Here is an 18367-nt window from a genome sequence, read left to right on the forward strand (position 1 = left end):
TATCCAGAGTGCACTGCCTCTCACATACCACAGCATCTCAGAGAGAATGCGGACACATCCCACTGTAAAAGCTGACTCTCAGAACTTGCTGGCAGGGAGACAATTTCACAGCAGTTAAGCTCTGTCCCTGTGAGAAGGGTGATGAAGTCCTTACACAAGCTAGATCACAGAGCCCAGGAGTCCAAGGCGACCCATCCAGATGACATCCTCCAAAAAAGGCTTCATCTACGCTGCTAATAGCTACACAAATGGTCAAATGATGGTTTCCTACCATATTCCATCCACAGTGGGATTTCCATGACCTCCAAAGAGCCAGCTTTTCATTCAGTTTTTCTTTTCTTTTTTCCAAACCACCAGCTAATGTCCTGGAGGGTGACTCCATGGACCAGGATGTTGAGAGCCCTGTGGCCATTCACCAGCCAAAGTTGCCTAAGCAGGCCAGGGACGACCTGCCAAGACACATCAGCCGAGACCGGACCAAAAGGAAAATCCAGAGGTACGTGCGGAAAGATGGAAAGTGCAACGTCCACCATGGCAACGTGAGGGAGACCTATCGCTACCTGACCGATATCTTCACCACCTTAGTAGACCTCAAGTGGAGATTCAACCTGTTGATTTTTGTCATGGTTTACACAGTGACATGGCTCTTTTTTGGAATGATCTGGTGGCTAATTGCATACATCCGAGGAGACATGGACCACATAGAGGACCCTTCATGGACTCCTTGCGTCACCAACCTCAATGGGTTTGTCTCTGCTTTTTTATTCTCCATAGAGACAGAAACCACCATTGGTTATGGCTACCGGGTCATCACAGACAAGTGCCCAGAGGGAATTATTCTCCTCTTAATCCAATCTGTCTTGGGGTCCATTGTCAATGCATTCATGGTGGGATGCATGTTTGTAAAAATATCGCAACCCAAGAAGAGGGCAGAGACCCTGGTTTTTTCCACCCATGCGGTGATCTCCATGAGGGATGGGAAACTGTGCCTGATGTTTCGCGTAGGGGATCTGAGGAATTCCCACATCGTGGAGGCTTCCATCAGAGCTAAGTTGATCAAATCCAAACAGACCTCAGAGGGGGAGTTCATCCCCTTGAACCAGACGGATATCAACGTAGGGTATTACACCGGCGATGACCGTCTCTTTCTGGTATCACCACTCATTATTAGCCACGAAATTAACCAACAGAGTCCTTTCTGGGAGATCTCCAAAGCCCAGCTGCCCAAAGAGGAACTGGAAATCGTGGTCATCCTAGAAGGCATGGTGGAAGCTACAGGTAAGGTGTGCCCCATCCGGGGGTATCTCTGGGATCGATGCTCATTTTAAACTGAACCTCACATTCTTATGTTGACAAAATATGGAAAACTGAACCTCACTCACTATTGATGCCACCTCTTTATTCATGAAGTAGTATGTGGCCTATAACCTTAAGTATGTCCACCACAAAGTCTAACAAATTAGCTTTTTAAAAACCCTTGGGAAAATAAATTAATAAACAATTTTTTTAGAACACCTCTTAATATATTTTAAATTTTCAAATATTTACTTAAATTAAAATTTGATCTCTCTCTAAAGCAATTTTTAGATGGTTTTAAAGCATTGTTTAAATTAAATACTTGAGGTTATTTATTGCCAAGCCAGGAGGAAGAAGTTAAGCCTTTCAAATGAAGCCTGACAAATTGCTTTAATAAAAATACATGTTTGCCCCTTCTTTGGGAGCCATTTGCAAGAACCATAGCCTTGCTTTTTCTTTTATATCAAGTGAGCACTTGGTATCTTTTCTCTATACTCTAACTGCCAAATCCCCTGTAGATATAATAATGCAGACCCAGTAAATAACTCTAACAGGAAAGAAAAAAAATTGAGATCCACTCATCATAATCCTATTGACTCATCTGCACTGAAAAGCTAACTACTGGTGTATTTTAACAAAGATGATCTGTTCTAAAAATAGAGAAATGGTCTTTTTTATTGAAGTCTTCTCTCATATCTTTCCATACGTGTTACACATCCCAGGAGCAAAGGAGGTTCTGCCTGTATTTATCTGTAACTTTCTATGAAATAGAGCCATAAACTCTGCCTTAAGCTAACAATAGTGCCCCGTAGGAAAAGTATAAACAAGAACACTAATTCAAGCTTTGCTGTGCTATTCTTCTGAGTCATTAGTCTTGGGATCCTCTTTAGTTATACAATCTGCCCTTCTGTGCTTTGAGGTCTTCAACTTGAGGCTCAAGGTAGGTTTACACAATCTGAAAATGCACGGCCACCAGCCAGACCCCAGACTCTTCATCCACCCGTAACCTGACCTCAGTCATCCGTCAAATGAAAGTCATTGCCCCCATGTCCCAGCCTCCCTGGACCCAACAGGCAAAGTCATTACCTCTAACAAATTTCTCTTATAGTGGTAAAAACTTTTGCAATAGTTTTTTAAAATGCAGCAAACAATGAAAATATGAGTAAAAGGCTTTGCATGAAGTGTGATCCTTTGCATAAGGCAAAAGGAACGTCTAAAACAAAAATAATCATTGTGAAATTATAAATAAGTTCTGCACATGTGCACTGGGCTATCTGTACCCTGAGCCTGACTTTGGGGTGCCCTCGTGAGCCAACAGTTGTGTGGGGGGAGGGGGGAGGAGGGCGGGGAGAAACCCAACTCAATAAGGGAGCTCCGTCATTTTCCCACAGACCAGAAACTACTCCCTCCTCGGCCAAGCACCTGGACTCTGGGTCCCCCTAGTGGTAGCCACTGAGATACAGTCTCTGGCAGCATAAACTGACCACTTACGATGCGCTTTTAATATTAGATTTCTCGCTCTAAACTCTCCGAATAGGACAGAAGGGAGGGGAGTGGACAAGCCTTATTCTCCTTCCGTCTCTGAGCTCAAGAAGCAACAGCCAGTGGAGACGTACCCTCTGTTCACTGGTGTTAATCTGAGCTTCAAATTGCAGGAGCTGTGTTCCCTCAAATCAAAACCCAAGCTCTAAAAATAAGTCAGTCCGGAATAAGCAACTTACCTTTGTGATGTCTCTGAGTCGGAATTCTCCCTGGGGCAGACCCTGTCTTTCTGAAGATAGTTTTTAATGACTGAGCCTTTCCAAATAGGGGAATATCCTTTTGTTGGTGGTTAATAGTGATACCTCTGAGCATTCGGTGGCCTTTCTACTGCTTTCATAGAGAAAACTGGGTATTTGCCAGCAAAACAAGAATCAAAGGCGACCACTATTAACTTTCTAAAAGTGATAATAATAATTTTCTAATTTCTGGAAAGTGGAGGAAGGAGTGTTCTAGAAAGTTCTGGGTTTGTCTGGAAGCTGGACACATCTTGATCCTTTCCTGATAGGATTCGTACAGTTCAGTCTTTCCAGAACATCTCTTAATCTTACAAGGCACACTTTTTTCTTTGTGAAAGCACAGTTGGGATTTATGGGTATTAAGTAGGCCCTTGGGGTGGGGGGAATGCTTCAATGAATCAAAGCCACAGGAAAAAAAAATAGATGTGGACCAAATGCACCCTGAGGAAAACAGATTCACAAGAATCTAATTATTTATTGGAAGGCTAGATGGGAAACCAGGAGCCATGAAAACAGCAAGCTGACACAAAGGGGCCTCTGCTTGACTCATGCTTTCTTTCAAATATGTCTTAGTTGCCCTGAAACTACTCTCAGTGACCTCAGGTTGCCTCTTTCAAGGACAAGCCTCACCATCGCCACCACTGCACCCTCGATGCAATGCCCTCCCTCTTTCTGTCTTGCACGTTGTGGGCACACAAAGACCCCGACGTGGTAGTTTCTGGGGATCCGAGCTACCACGCAGTAGGCTGACCCGGCAGGTCCTTTAGTCCCCTGGGTGCTCAGGCCCAGCACAGGCCAGCTGGTTGACACATTATATGCCGACCCCAATTGTGCTGCCCCAAGCCTGCTTTATCACATCACTCAGGGTCAGGCTCGTCTTTAGAAAATGGAAGTGAGCTCCTTGAAGGTCAGAGGTGAGTCTTGCCGCCCTTTGATGTTCTGCAGGTCCTGGCCCCAGTCTTTCACTCAGTGAGTTCTCTGGCCTCATAAAAGACAGACTCACACCCACAAAAGACAGACCCACATTCTTGGTGGATGGTTTCGGTCTGGTCCTGCCCCAAGTCAGGGGGATGTGTCACCTCTCAAGAACCTTCCAGTCATGTGGTTCTATTTTTGAAAATGAATCAAACCCTGGAAAATTCTGACACCAGCCACCCAGACATCTGGGAACTGGCCGTGTCTCATCCCACAAATATATTTTTAAAGGGGGTCCTTTATGTTCCTGACATAGGGGCAATTTGGAGATAGTGATGTTTACAGAAGGGTTCATAGCTACGTAAACAAACATGCCGAGCAGCTGTGGCAAGTGTGCCTTAAATAGTAAAGCATTCATATAGACTGTTATTTATAGAGGGCAAATTGGCATAGAGGCTAGATGACAGCCACACAGAGCTGGGCCCGGTGCCAGCCATCTCCTCACTATAGGCTTTCTGATTGATGAACTTCCATATTTACCCCCAACGATTATGCAACTATGACAGGCAGCCCTTTCCAACACCTCAGCAAATATGTCTCCTTAGAATGAATCCCATTAAGCTTTTTTTTTTAATTTTTATTTTATATCAGAGTATAGTCAATTCACAATGTTATGTTAGTTTCAGGTGTATGGCAAAGTGATTCAGTTATACATATACATATACCTCTTCTTTTTCAGAATCTTTTTCCATATAGTTTATTATAGAATACTGAGTAGAGTTTCCTGTGTTATACAGTAGGTCCTTGCTGATTATCTGTTTTAAGCTTTTTTTTTTGCATTTTTTATTATGGAAACTATAAAACTTATACAAAAGTAGACCAAATCGTATAATCAACTCTCATGTACCCATCATTCAGTTTCTATAATTGTCAATTCATGGCCAAACTTGTTTCATCTGTGTCACCCACTCACTAACTGCTCCTCCAGCGTCATATTTTATCTGCAAATATATCCATATGTCTCTAAAAGATAAGGCCTCTTTTAAAAACATAACTGTAGGGCTTCCCTGGTGGCGCAGTGGTTAAGAATCCGCCTGCCAATGCAGGGGACACGGGTTAGAGCCCTGGTCCCGGAAGATCCCACATGCTGCGGAGCAACTAAGCCCGTGCGCCACAACCACTGAGCCTGTGCTCTAGCCCATGAGCCACAACTACTGAGCCCATGTGCCACAACTGCTGAAGCTCATGTGCCTAGAGCCCATGCTCCACAACAAGAGAAGCCACTGCAAGGAGAAGGCTGCACACTGCAACAAAGAGTAGCCCCACCTCCTGCAACTAGAGAAAGCCCGTGTGCAGCAACGAAGACCCAATGCTGCCAAAAATAAATTAAATTAAATTAATTAATTTAAAAAACATAACTATAACACTGTTATGACACCTAAAACAATTAATGATCATTTCTTAAGATCCAATATCTACTAAATGCTCCGACTTCCATTTGTCTCATAAATGTCTTTTTAATTTTTTTTTAAAATCTGCTGCTTGAATCCAGATCAGGTTAATGCACTGTTATTGGCTGAGATCTCTTCCAAGCCTTAGTCTATGAGCTTCCCTTTCATCCCTGTGGGGTTTTTTTCTTTCAAGTTTTTCTCAAAGAGGAGAATTTCTGAAATATTTATATACTACATAGAAAGCTGGGGAAAGTGGAGGGCGGGAGGAAGCCAGCTTAGTGAAGATATACTAGATAACGTTTTGTAGATGAGGAAGCAGGGTTGACTGTCCAGAAGTCAGTATCTATGGGTTACCAAGGAGGAGGGGGAGTGTACATCAGAAGTAGGCAAGCAAACCGGAAGTAGGTGAGGGCAAACCACCCTTCCCCACAGGAAAGCTCAGTTCTTTATTCACATGAGGAGAGCTTAGTCACATAAATCACATCACAGATCACAGGATTTTTGAGTTGCGTCTTCGCCCTACTCTTAATTACTTTACAGGTGAGGAAATGGAGGCCCAGCAAGACTAGCGAGCTGGCTAAGGTGTGATAGTTACGGGCAGAGCAAGAACTTGAAACCCTAAACCACTGATGATGTCCAGCCTCCAAGTTCAGTGCTCTTTGCATCAGGAAGGCTGTTGGTTCATGAAGATTCTGTAGAGCATGCACCCAAAAAGACAACTGGTATTTAACATGCAGACAGGCTCTCTTTTCTCCCATCATTAGCTCTTTTTCTTTAAGGCTTCTCTTTCGGTCTCCAATGTTATCAGTTCATTTTAAAATTCTTTATTACATTCACATGAATTTTTAACAAGCATATATTAAAATGAGATGTGCCACAAAGCTGTTCTGAAATCAAAATTAAATAAGCACCGTCTACAAAAATACTCCTGGAAGAATATAATGTTCTGTCAAATCTGATTTCCAAGAAGCACTTTTCTTTGCCATAGTTAAAATGCCACTTCACTATAACAGAGGAGAATATGAGATCACAGAGTTTGAAAAGGTGGCATTTCTCAGCTAAGATGGTTGAGGGTTAGCATTACAGTACTTTTAAACTGTTTCTACTAATGATATTTCATAGACGTTGTATTTTTCAAATCTTATTTTCTCCTTTAGATAAGTAGCTGCCATTCCCTCCACTGGCAAGTCATTGTCTCCAGATTTACCATTTTTCTTTTAAGAGTTGTAACCCCAGAGATGTGGGAGCATATGTATACGTATAACTGATTCACTTTGTTATAAAGCAGACACTAACACACCATTGTAAAGCAATTATACTCCAATAAAGATGTACCAAAAAAAAAATAACCATTATAGATTATAAGCAGTATAAAAGCATTTATAAAGTATTTTAATTTTTGAAAATTAGTATGTTCTTTTAAAAAACTTAAGGGTTTTAGTATATCTGTTACATAATTTCCTCATGCTTTATATTATTCTAGATTGATATGTATACTTGTTAACACATGGAATATTTTCATACTTGTTAATTATGAGCAAAATGTTTAAGTGCTAAACACGAAGTTTCTAAGCTTCTACATACAGTGGATATTAACAGTCAAACTTTATTAAATATAAATATGTAAACTTCAAACTTTCATCTAGAGTTGAAATATCCAGTACTGTGACTGCTCATATAAAAATGCTGTTATTTCACAGTGATTACAATATTTACAAAATAGGAACTCAAATAATGATGCAAATAAGAACACCTTTTGCTTGGGGAAGACTTTTGTTTTTAATTTGCTTTCTATTTTCTAGTTTGAAAAATTACCATAAAAATGGTAAACACAGAAGAAAAAAAAAGAAGAGTTGTAACCCCAACTACCTAGCCTAGGAAAAGAGTTAATTGATAAGATTTGGAATGCTAAGATCTTGGGTGAAAATCTTGTGGTAAATCTCTATAAGGCACAATTTAAAAATTCAAAGACATGTGAATTTATTTTTCCTGGATGGAAATCTACCACTCATCAACATCAAGAAATCCAACCATCCTTTTTTCTTCGAGCATTAGGTTCAGGTGATTTATTCAGGGCTTCCTCCCAAATGCGTACCTCAATACAATATACCTAGGTAGTGTCAGTGACTGGATAAAAACTGATAATACCTGCTCCCTAAATAGGGTAAACTTTTTGTGATTCTAAGCAGCTTGGGGACACTGTTCTGGTCCTAACAATCTGAGGTTGGACACAGTAGAGCACACGTAGAATTTTAAACTTTTCCACCACCCCTCTAGAAGAAAGATACTGTAACTCTGTTAAACGTTATACCTCTGTTAAACATTATACCTCTGTTAAACATTTCTCATAATTTAGAAGGCGCTTAGGATCTCATAACTTAGATAGCAGTGTACTGAGGTCACCATACACTATTGTGGTTGAAAAGACAAAAATACTGGATAATTATAAAACTTTTCATTATTAAAACATAATAGCAGGAAATCCATTGTTCTTCCTTCTCCAAATGGGCCGTGAGGAGCTCATAAAATAGATGTTCATTAGAAGTCAGGAATGGCCGCACAATATATACAATTTAAAGTTCAAACCCAAGGGAAAAAATAGACTAGCATCTAAAAGTTAGCTCTGACTCAAACTCTGAAGTCAGTACTCATGTTGGAAAGAAACTGCACCGTTCAAATTAAGAGATGAGTATCAAAGAGTGGGAAGCCTCTAGTTAGTGCATCCTTAAATAAATCGAGCTTTATTATTTCCCAGGGCATTCAGTAATATGAGTGCTGACAGCATGATGCCAGTGAAGCAGTTCTACCTGACAATTTCTAATGACCAGAAGAGGATCACTGGGGAAAACCATATAACTTATTCACACATGCAAACACACACACACACATGCAAACACACACATACACACACACACACACACACACCTCTGCTAAATAGCTAAACAGACAGAAGCCAGAGGAGCTTCTTCCCCAGTTAAGCATGCCCTTGCTCCTGTGTTTTACACCAACTCACACCAACTCACTTTGTAAGGGAGTTTGTTTGTTCTATTCATTATTTAGTACTCCTCTTCTTTAAAAGTAATCTCTCTTGGCCATAGCTCAGCTTATCTGTATGTCTTTGTATCATTTATACTGTCAGGCAATCCTGGGTTCAAACCACAGTTGCTGTATTCACTGTCTTGCTTAACTTCTCTAAGGCCTCAGTTTTGCCTCTCTAAAGTGGGAACAACAACGGTACCTACATCGTTGATGACCTTTCAGCTTCACAGATTCTGTTAGATCAGATCATTCCTTCCCCCATAGACTGCACAGGGGAAAGACAGTAGAGAGGAGGGAAGCCAGGCATTTGGGAGGGTCAGTCCCAGGGACTGGGTCCACTGTTTCCAGGGACTGTGCAGCTGGCGTCTCCACACGATGACAACTGACCCTCCTCAGAAGGCACTCTGAATAGTCAAAATGGCAAATGTCAACCTGCGATAGCCGGTGCAAGACATGCATACTCACAACGTGAGAGTAAATGCCAGCCCGACCTCTGTCCCAGTTACCTACCACGAATGATGCGCTCTGAATTCATGAGGATAGAATGGACTCAGAATAGACTTTGCATGCCTATAGATAGTAACATCTCATCGTTATAATTTCTGCCCAAAGGGGACATGAATATAGATTATTCTCAAGCCTTCTAAGGCAGCAGCTCAGGGAGGAAAGGACCAAGAGTCTGCATTTGAAAACAGGATTTCTATGTTCCCAATCCTCCTCCTAGGTTTTTATAAGAATGCTATGGTGTCAGCTGATGCCCCAGTTTGGAGAATGTATTTTTGTGCTGTTAATTCAACTGAATAATATTTATTTACATAATAAGTCCTTAGAGATACTTCTGCTTTAAAGTATAGATATACTTCAACAAAGTGGACAGGAAATGTGCATTTCTATATGGCCACCTCCATTGTTCTGTATTTACTGAGAAAGATCAAAGATACTGCACAGTCTGGCTTGGCTCAGTCATGCTGCAGTAACAAATACCTCCAAGGGCTTAGAGCACAAAGGTTTATTTCTCATTCCTATTACATGTCAGTTGCAACTCTGTTCACATCCTGTTGACTCCAAGATACAGACGAAAGGAGCAGCCCTACTTAGGACTTGCCATTCTCATGGCAGGGATAAAAAAGAAATGACAAAACGCCTCGCTTCTGCTTGCCATTTATTAGTCATAGCAAGTCATATGGCAGTGCCTGATGTCCATGGAATGGGGAAATGTAATTCTCCCACAGGGACTTGGAATAAATAATTCAGAACAAAATAATACAATCTACCACAGGTACCCAAGTGGTTTTGAAAACCCCTAGACCGAGTTAAAAACTTTTTGCAAGTTAGGGCTTAAAATGTGCGGTAGTCATTAGTGTTGTTTGTGAAATATGTCCAGCTTTCGTCCTTCTAAACACGTCAGGATCACATTTCCCTGTTTCTGTTGGACACGGCCATGTGACTTACATTTGTCCCAACAGTATATGCATATGTCATGTGTATCACACTGCTGGAAACCTTACAAGCTACATATGATAATTCCCTTCCTACTTCTATAGTTCTCATGGAAGCACATGTCACAGTGAAGTTTCTGTCATTCTGGACCCTTGACTGGCTTTGAAGAGAAGACCCTTGCCAGCTCACTTGGGACTTGTAGCATGACTGACTGAGAAATAACCTTAGGGTTGGGTTAAGCCACTGAAATTTGGGTTGTGTGTTACCACAATATTAGCTAACCTCTTTGGCCTGATACAAAATTTCATGCAAACATTTTGACGGGTTGGCTGTTGTATACTGCTCATGGCCCCAGACTTGCCATGAAATGAATTTTTGGCTAGCTACTTTACAAAACTTCTCCTCCCTCCTTTAAACTCTCTCTTCACTGCTTAAGACTCTGAGGTCAGACAGGCTGAATTCAAATTCTGCCTCCACTCCCAACTGTCCATGGGATTGGGTGCATCCGTTTCCTTAACTTCACCAAACCTTTTTCCATTCTGAAAAATGGGAATGATACTTCTATTTATAAGGAGATTCCGTGAGATAATACAGGCAAGTCATTCATCCTGGGACCATAGTATGTGCTCAATAAATTTAGAGAGTGAATCTATGATTCTGTAAATCATACTATTCTCATCCATCATTCATTAGGTGCCTATTGAATGCCAATTACTTTATTAGATGCTTTCCATACATTCTTTTCAATCCTCAAAGCAATTCTGAAAGGTAGGTACCATCCCCATTTAACAAATGAGGAGGTTGATTCTGGAGTAGGGAGTTGGGGAGAGTAACTTGCCCGAGGTCACCCAACTGGTGAAGTAGTAAGGCAGGACTCCATCTCAGGGCTTCCCACCTTCCCAGTCTGTCTCCCTTGTGCGTCTCCAGGGAAGGCACAGTACACAACAGCACACTGAAGGTAGTGGTTATTGATTAAAGGTCATTAGTGTGTGGACGGTTATCGCTCAGTGATATATTCCCTTTTGATTACTGGCCTTGGCTTCCCCATCGGGCTCCCCTCACCAGACCGCAGGAGGCGGGTACGGGCAATCTGCAGTTTCATAACCGTTGGCACTGAGTCTCTTGAAAGGGCACCTACTTGTTCATACTCTCAGATTCTGCCCAATTCAACGTTATCAGGCAACCATGCCACTTGACACCAGGCCAACCCCATCTAAAACAGCCTGGTGCCATGCCAAATATAACCCAAAGTGCAACCAAGCAGCCAGCGCAAAAACCCTTAGGGGAGAAAAAAAGAAAGTTTAACATTGAAAGGGAAGAATCAATCTTGATGCTGAGCTTTCTGCCAGAAAGCACAATAATAAAACGATTTAGACTTTGACCAGCCTAAGTAAACCCTGTTGGGGTTTCCATTTCACTGCAAAACATCCAATAAGACCCTTTTGGGGGTTTGAGGAAGATGATGATAATTTTTCTCTTGTCACTGAGGCCACCCTTAGAAGATTTTAATTAAACATTTGAGAAGTAAATACATTTTCTTTTACATTTTCTCAAGCATAGTTTCTATAGGGTGAATATTAATAGAAATCTGTGAAAGCTGATGGATAAAGGAGAGGTTGGTGGGTAATGATATTAGAGAAGAACATACAGCAGGGACCTCCAAGGAGACAAGACTGAATGTTGAGCCTGAAAGGAACTAATGCTACATTCACATTGGCCCTCAATGAAGTATCTTTAATACAACTCAGAGAGCTAAAGTAGTAACACAGTATTAGTAATAAAGTATTTGCTTTAGATACTTGGTTGTATATGTTGTCTCTCTCCCCAAAGTTGGAAAAAGTGTAAAACCTAAGGAGAACAAAAATGATGCTGCAAAACAAAAACGTCTACGATTCTTACAGAAATGCTTAATAATCCACAAGGTCCAACATGGGGCAAGAAAGATTTCCAAACACCTCCCTGGGGCTTTACAGCATGAGTCCTTTATGTTCACCCACAGGGACCTCAGCATGTCCAGCCTCGCCTGCAGACCCTGTGTCAGCCCCCAAGGCTGGGGGAAGAAAGAAGCCACATTCATTAAGCTAAAAACAGATGGGTCACGGCTACCTGGAAGGAGGCTGGCAGCTTGACTGGCCATCAGCAAACCAGGCCAAGAGCTAGGAAGGGCAAGGATGTTTCCAGTACCACCTCAAAGCCTCTGCTGCTGTGGGGACCTGGCACAGAGTCACACCCTGTGTTTGGTGGATGACTTAGCAAAAGCCTCACCTGTGACCAGAAATGCTCACTCCTGACATCAAAGAGACTAGCTGGGTGCACTTGGAGCTCCCGTGTCAGCAAAGCAAAGTGTCCTCTATCGCCACGTTGAAGGGTGGAATGACACAGTGGCATTTCTTTCCTTGAGTTCACTCCAATACATGTTCACCCAGGTGGAAGGGGGCAACTCATGAACGAGGAGCATCTGTAACCTGGGAAGGAGATGGCCTAGTAGACAGGAGACGGAGAAGACGTTAAGCAAAAATGTGCCGTGGCCTTCAGTGTTTCTCACAGGCCCCACCCTGGGGTTTCTTCTTTTTTTTTTTTTTAATTAAATTCATTTATTTATTTATTTCTGGCTGCGTTGGGTCTTCGTTGCTGCGTGCGGGCTTCCTTTAGTTGTGGCAAGCGGGGGCTACTTTTCATTGCAGTGCACGGACTTCTCATTGTGGTGGCTTCTCTTGTTTTGGAGTATGGGCTGTAGGCGCACGGGCTCAGTAGTTGTGGCTCATGGGCTCTAGAGCGCAGGCTAAGTAGTTGTGGCTCGCGGGCTTAGCTGCTCTGTGACATGTGGGATCTTCCCAGACCAGGGCTCGAACCTGTGTCCCCTGCATTGGCAGACGGATTCTTAACCACTGTGCCACCAGGAAAGTCTGGGGTGTCTTCTTATGATGAAACAAAATCCACAGATGGACCCGAGGCATATGCATTTACTTTTTTTTTTTTTTTTTTTTTTGAGGTACGCCAGCCTCTCACTGTTGTGGCCTCTCCCGTTGCGGAGCACAGGCTCCAGATGCGCAGGCTCAGCGGCCATGGCTCACGGGCCCAGCCGCTCCGTGGCATGTGAGATCTTCCCGAACCGGGGCACGAACCCACGTCCCCTGCATCGGCAGGCGGACTCTCAACCACCACGCCACCAGGGAAGCCCTGCGTTTACATTTAAATGCTTAGTCTCTTTATTTTCCCATCCACCAAAATCATGAGCTCCACATCCTCCTCTCTCTTCAATCCTACAACATCACTCCCTCTTAGATAACAACCTGGCTTCACACTTTGTTGAGAAAATAGAAGCAATCAGACTGGAACACTGGTCTTTCCACTGGTCCCTATCTCACCACCACACCCCCGCCTCCACCACCTGGGCCTTTCACCACTGTCTGGAGCCCTGTCCAACCCGAGGCCCAACCTGGACCGCATCCCTTCAGCCCTCTCAAAGACTTTTAGACCACACCATCTTCTTTCCCCCATCATCAATTTTTTTCTTAATAGTTTATTTCCAACAACATAAAAAGATTTCCTAATATCTATCATTTTTGAGAACAAACAAAAACAAAACTAAACTTCTCCTGGTACCATGTCCTTTTCCAGTACTGTCCCATTTCTCAACGCTCTTTCCCACATTACTTCTAGGAAGAATTGTCTGCATCTCCATCCCCACTGTTTTACTTCCCTTTCCAAATGAGCTACCATTCCTAGCACACCACTGACACACACCAACAACATCCATCCTGCTAGCTCCAGAGGCCACCCCTCTATTCCTGTCTTACTTGGCCTCTTCGCATCAACACACTGACCACTTCCTCCTTCTCCAGGTTTTCTTCCCCAGCGTTCACCACTACTTCTGCTTTCCCTCCTTCTTCAGTGAAAGCTCCTTTTCATCCTCATCTTCAAGCTCTTTCTCCTTTTCCCAAAAATCTCAGGGCCCATTCCATCCAGAGTCCTAGCCTCCATTAATTATCCTTTTCTGTTATTTCAGCCAGGACCTTGGCTTTAATTACCATCTTTTTTGTATGTGACATCAAATCTCTATCTCTGGTCCTAACCTCTCCCCTGAGCTCTGAATTCAAAGATCCAGCTGCCTACTTGGCATCCTTATTTAGATGCTTGTACAACTAATGTGACCAAAGCAGAAACTAGATATCCTAGTATCCCCTAGAATCTGCTTCCCTCTCCATCTTCCCCATGTTCATAAATATCATCATCGACCATGTAATGACTTACATCAGAAACTTCGGGAGCATCCTTGATTCATCTCTTGCCCTTACCGTCCAGAAGTCCTATAGATGTGACTTCCAAAATATGTCTATCTCTATGGCTACTGTCACAGATTGTCATAATATGGAGCCCATGGCATTCAACTGGGTCTCCCTGTTTAACTTTGTCCACCCTACACAAATACATTTTGCACACAGCAGCCAGAGTGATGTTAATAAAAATGTAAACCAGAGCAAGTCATTCCCATGCTTAAAACCCTCCCATGGATTCTGGCTGCCCTTGGAAAATCCAGATTCCCTGCCACGGCCTACAAGGCCCCTCTGGCCTGGCTCCAGCATGCTTTCACCTCCAGCCACTTTCCCACCCAACACACCACTCTGCAGCCACGTGGGCTCTCCGTTCTGAGCACAGAGCTCTTGTGCAGGGAGGTCTCCTCTGCCCACCAGATAGAAACCGGCTCCTATCACTGTGCCTCTGTCACTCTGTGCAGAACTTGTCACCAGCTGATGGTATCCTGTGGACTTGTGTGTCAACAATTAGAATGCAAGCTCCTTGAGAATAGTGCCTTGTCCTGCTCTTTGCCATAGTATACTGGGAGTTATCCCAGTACCAGGAACAGTTCCTGGACCATAGTAGGGCACTGCATAAATATGTGGGTGCAAAATAAATGAATGCAGGGATGAATGCATGAAACATCCTATAGGGTCACAAACCAGATTTGTCCCTTAAGCACCAGAGAAAGTCTAGAGTCATTTTAAATTGCCCCCCTCCCCCCAAACCAACCTGGCCTTGATCCACCTGCAGCATCTCCCTCCTGACATTAAGAAACACTCTGGAAACTAACTCCAAGCACCCCTCCTTCAAGGCTCCCTTCCACTACCCACCGTTGAAAATCTCAGCGGCTCCCCAGGGCACTATCCTGGGCCCTGATCTCTCCCTTCTGCACATCCTCCCAAAGCAACCCATCCCTGCCTCTTGGCATCAACTCCTCTAGGTGTGCAGGTTGTTCCCACAGGTACAGCCCCACCCCTGCCTCCTGAACTACAGACCCAGACAGCTAACTGGTCCTGGATGTCTCCATCTAAGTGGCTCTCAGGTCCCTTAACTACAACTTGTCCTCAACTCAGACCTGCTCCCTCTCCTGTATTCCACCCCTTGATGAATGGAACCTCTAGTCTTTGGTTGCCCAGGTCAGAAACGTGGTTGTCATTTATGCTCTCCCCTCCCTTGGGCACTGCCGTCTTCTCTCTCCCAACCATTTCCCCAAGCCCACAGGGCTCCTTTGTGCAAATGAAGAAAAGCCATCCCTCCTCAACTCTACTGCCATCTGCTGGGAAATTATCTAAATTATAAATATATCTGTTCCACTTAGATTTAGTGAGTTGTGCAGTGTACAACCTGCACAACTGTATGTGATGGCCCAAGCTAAACTTATCCATTCCATCTCGTACCCGTCTCTAGTATCCAAAAGTCCTCTCCTCTCCAGCATCTTGGCCACTGCACTGGTTCACAACACCCCTCCCTCCCTCTGGGCTATTACACTGCTTCCATACTGACTTCCCTAATTATAGACTCTCATTTCTACAATTACCCTCTTTGCAATTAGTAGAGTAAACTTTGTAACTTACAGATCCCATCTCCTCACTCCCAAGCTCAAACATTCTCAGCAGTTTCTGGGTAACTAAAGAATCAAGTCCAATCTCGTTTGCATGTCACAGTCTTGCCACCTGTCCAGGAGCCCTGTCACTTTCCCCACTACCTGCTTGTGCTACTGAAATTCCTGAACGCACCATGGATTATTTTGCCTCTGGCCTGCACATGCACCGACATTATCTCTGCCTAGAATATCCTCCTCCATTTATCTTCCCAATAACCCCTACTCACCCACCAAATCTCCCTTCAAATGCTGCCTCCTGTGAAACTTTCCTGACTACTTGGCAAACTCTGGCGTCCTTCCTCTCTGCTTCCCCTGCGTTTCTACAAATCTCCATGATATCTGACTGCATTGTGGATGACTGATCACATGGCTGGTTGTCCCCAACAGACTCTATATTTTGAGGATAAAGCTTATGCCCTTTTTCTCTATCCCCAACAACTAGCACAATTTGCCACATGGTAGGTGCTCAATAAAAAGAATGAGTACATTGATGGTTTTGTAAAAAGCAAGGTCTGGCCTTTCTAAATGTGTCTTAGACTCCCGGCAGCATTTCCTTTTCACCTGGCACCACCTTATCTCAACTCTACTGAGAGCCAAGGACTACATCTGCCTTCCCAATGAGGCTGTTATATCATTTAATTTAAAAATTAAAGACTTTTTATTTAAAGAGCGTGTTTATTTTACAAGATCCTTTCCCCATCCAATATTCACCAGGCATCTTATAAAGTCCATCCAATGTAAATACAGATAGTTTAAAGCAGAGATCCAAAAGGCAAACTTGTCCCAGAATTTGGTCTTAAATTACACAAGGGGCTCTTCCAAGTAGACATATCTCTGGTCCCCTTTCTAAAGCAGGTCTAGTCCACTGGAGGCTCAGTGGGGACAGGAGATGGGGTTCCCATAACAAGAGTCCTTCATGACTTTCTTTTCCCCTCATCCCACGCATGGATATTTCCTTCTGATGTTATCTGGCTCTGCTCACAAATCTCCTCCCCTCTGCCAAAGGACCAAGCAGATAGCTCAGAAGAGCAAATCATGGGAAAGGGAGATTCCTTTACCCAAGTTTCTAATCCATCAATAAATAAAGGCTCTCTCACTATATAACCCTCACCTTCTGCAGTGATGAAGGATGAGGGTAAGTGCTAGATCAGGACACACCAGCCCACATCTGAAGCATCCTAAGCTGGCTTTCTGAAGGTAAAAACTCTACAGGCAAAGTGTCTGAGGCTGAGGCGTACTCAATCTGCAGGCAAGGATTTTCCAGAACCTCCCATGTGCCTGGCATTGGGCAAAGTTAGACAAACACAGTCCTGCCCTGAGGGAACTCACATTTTAGAGCAGGAGGTTGGCAAAATGTTTTCTGTAAAGGACCAGGTAGTAAATACTTCAGACTTTGTGATGTCTCTATTACAACTACTCAATTCTGCTGCCTTGGAGTACAAGCAGCCACAGGCAATATGTTTCCAAAGGACCGTGGCTGTGTCCCAATAAAATTTTATTTATGGACACATAATTTTCACGTGTCATAAAATATTATTCTCCTTTGGGGTATTTTCCAACCATTTAAAAATGCCAAAACTGCTTTTAGCTCTCTCCTGTTCTAGGCGACGGGACTGGACATAAGAAACAAGTTACTATACAAAATGGAATAATGTATATACAGAGAACATTTTTAATGGGGAGGTGCGCCAGCGGGTACGGGAGCTCTGCTCTTGTACTCCCAGCCAGAATCCCACTTCAGGTGTGTGCCACATCATAAGTACCAGTGACAGCAACAAGCATGGCACCTCCAGGGAGGCGGGGGAGCAGCCAGAATCCAGGAGACAGGAAATCACTTACATTTGCTCTTCGCATTTGCAATCCCCCAGAATGAGAAGACAATGGGGGGCAGAGGGTTCCTGACCTTTGAGAGAGAGCTATAATTGAACTTCTGTTCAAAAGCAGAGATTCATCAGTAAACAGCACTATTATTAACATGATGGGTTAAAGGGAAAACAATTAAAGAACGTGAGTGTCTTTGTTTCGGGAGGGTTCGCACTGACCCTTCCTTTTGTGCTTGCTCTGTTTTTCTTTGGCTGAAAATTACTCCCCCTACTTAAAATTATACAACTCTCTCCCAGCAACATTTATTCTTTTGTTAAGTGAAAGTATTTATTTATTTATTTATTTTTTATTGACGTATGGTTAATATACAATGTTTCTGGTGTACAGCAAAGTGATTCAGTTATACAGATTCTTTTCTATTACACATTAGTATAAGATATTGAATATAGTTCCCTGTGCTTTATAGTAGGTCTTTGTTGTTTATCTGTTACATGTATAGGAGTGTGTATCTGTTAATCCCAAATTCCTAATTTATCCTTCCCCCACACCCTTTCCCCTTTGGTAACTAGAAGTTTGTTTTCTACGTCAACATTTATTCTTAACATCAATTCATTTGGAGGTTGAAGGTCCTAAACTCCATTCCACCCCGAAAGAGCCTTTCTTGGTCCCAACTCCCCTCTGACCCCTCCCACTCTCACTCCCATTTTCTTAGGAGGCTG

General features: G+C 43.1%; 1 protein-coding gene across 1 annotated transcript in view; it reads left to right on the forward strand.

Annotated features, from left to right (window-relative positions):
* KCNJ6 (potassium inwardly rectifying channel subfamily J member 6) overlaps nucleotides 1–18367 on the forward strand; it is a 129018-nt gene that overhangs the window by 37900 nt on the left and 72751 nt on the right. Inside the window, exon 2 of the mRNA XM_060098769.1 lies at nucleotides 358–1278. Within this exon, the coding sequence (XP_059954752.1) occupies nucleotides 358–1278 (921 nt within the window). The remainder of the gene's footprint in view (nucleotides 1–357; nucleotides 1279–18367) is intronic.

This window comes from Mesoplodon densirostris, chromosome 5 (assembly GCF_025265405.1).
Source record: "Mesoplodon densirostris isolate mMesDen1 chromosome 5, mMesDen1 primary haplotype, whole genome shotgun sequence".
Lineage (NCBI taxonomy): Eukaryota > Metazoa > Chordata > Mammalia > Artiodactyla > Ziphiidae > Mesoplodon > Mesoplodon densirostris.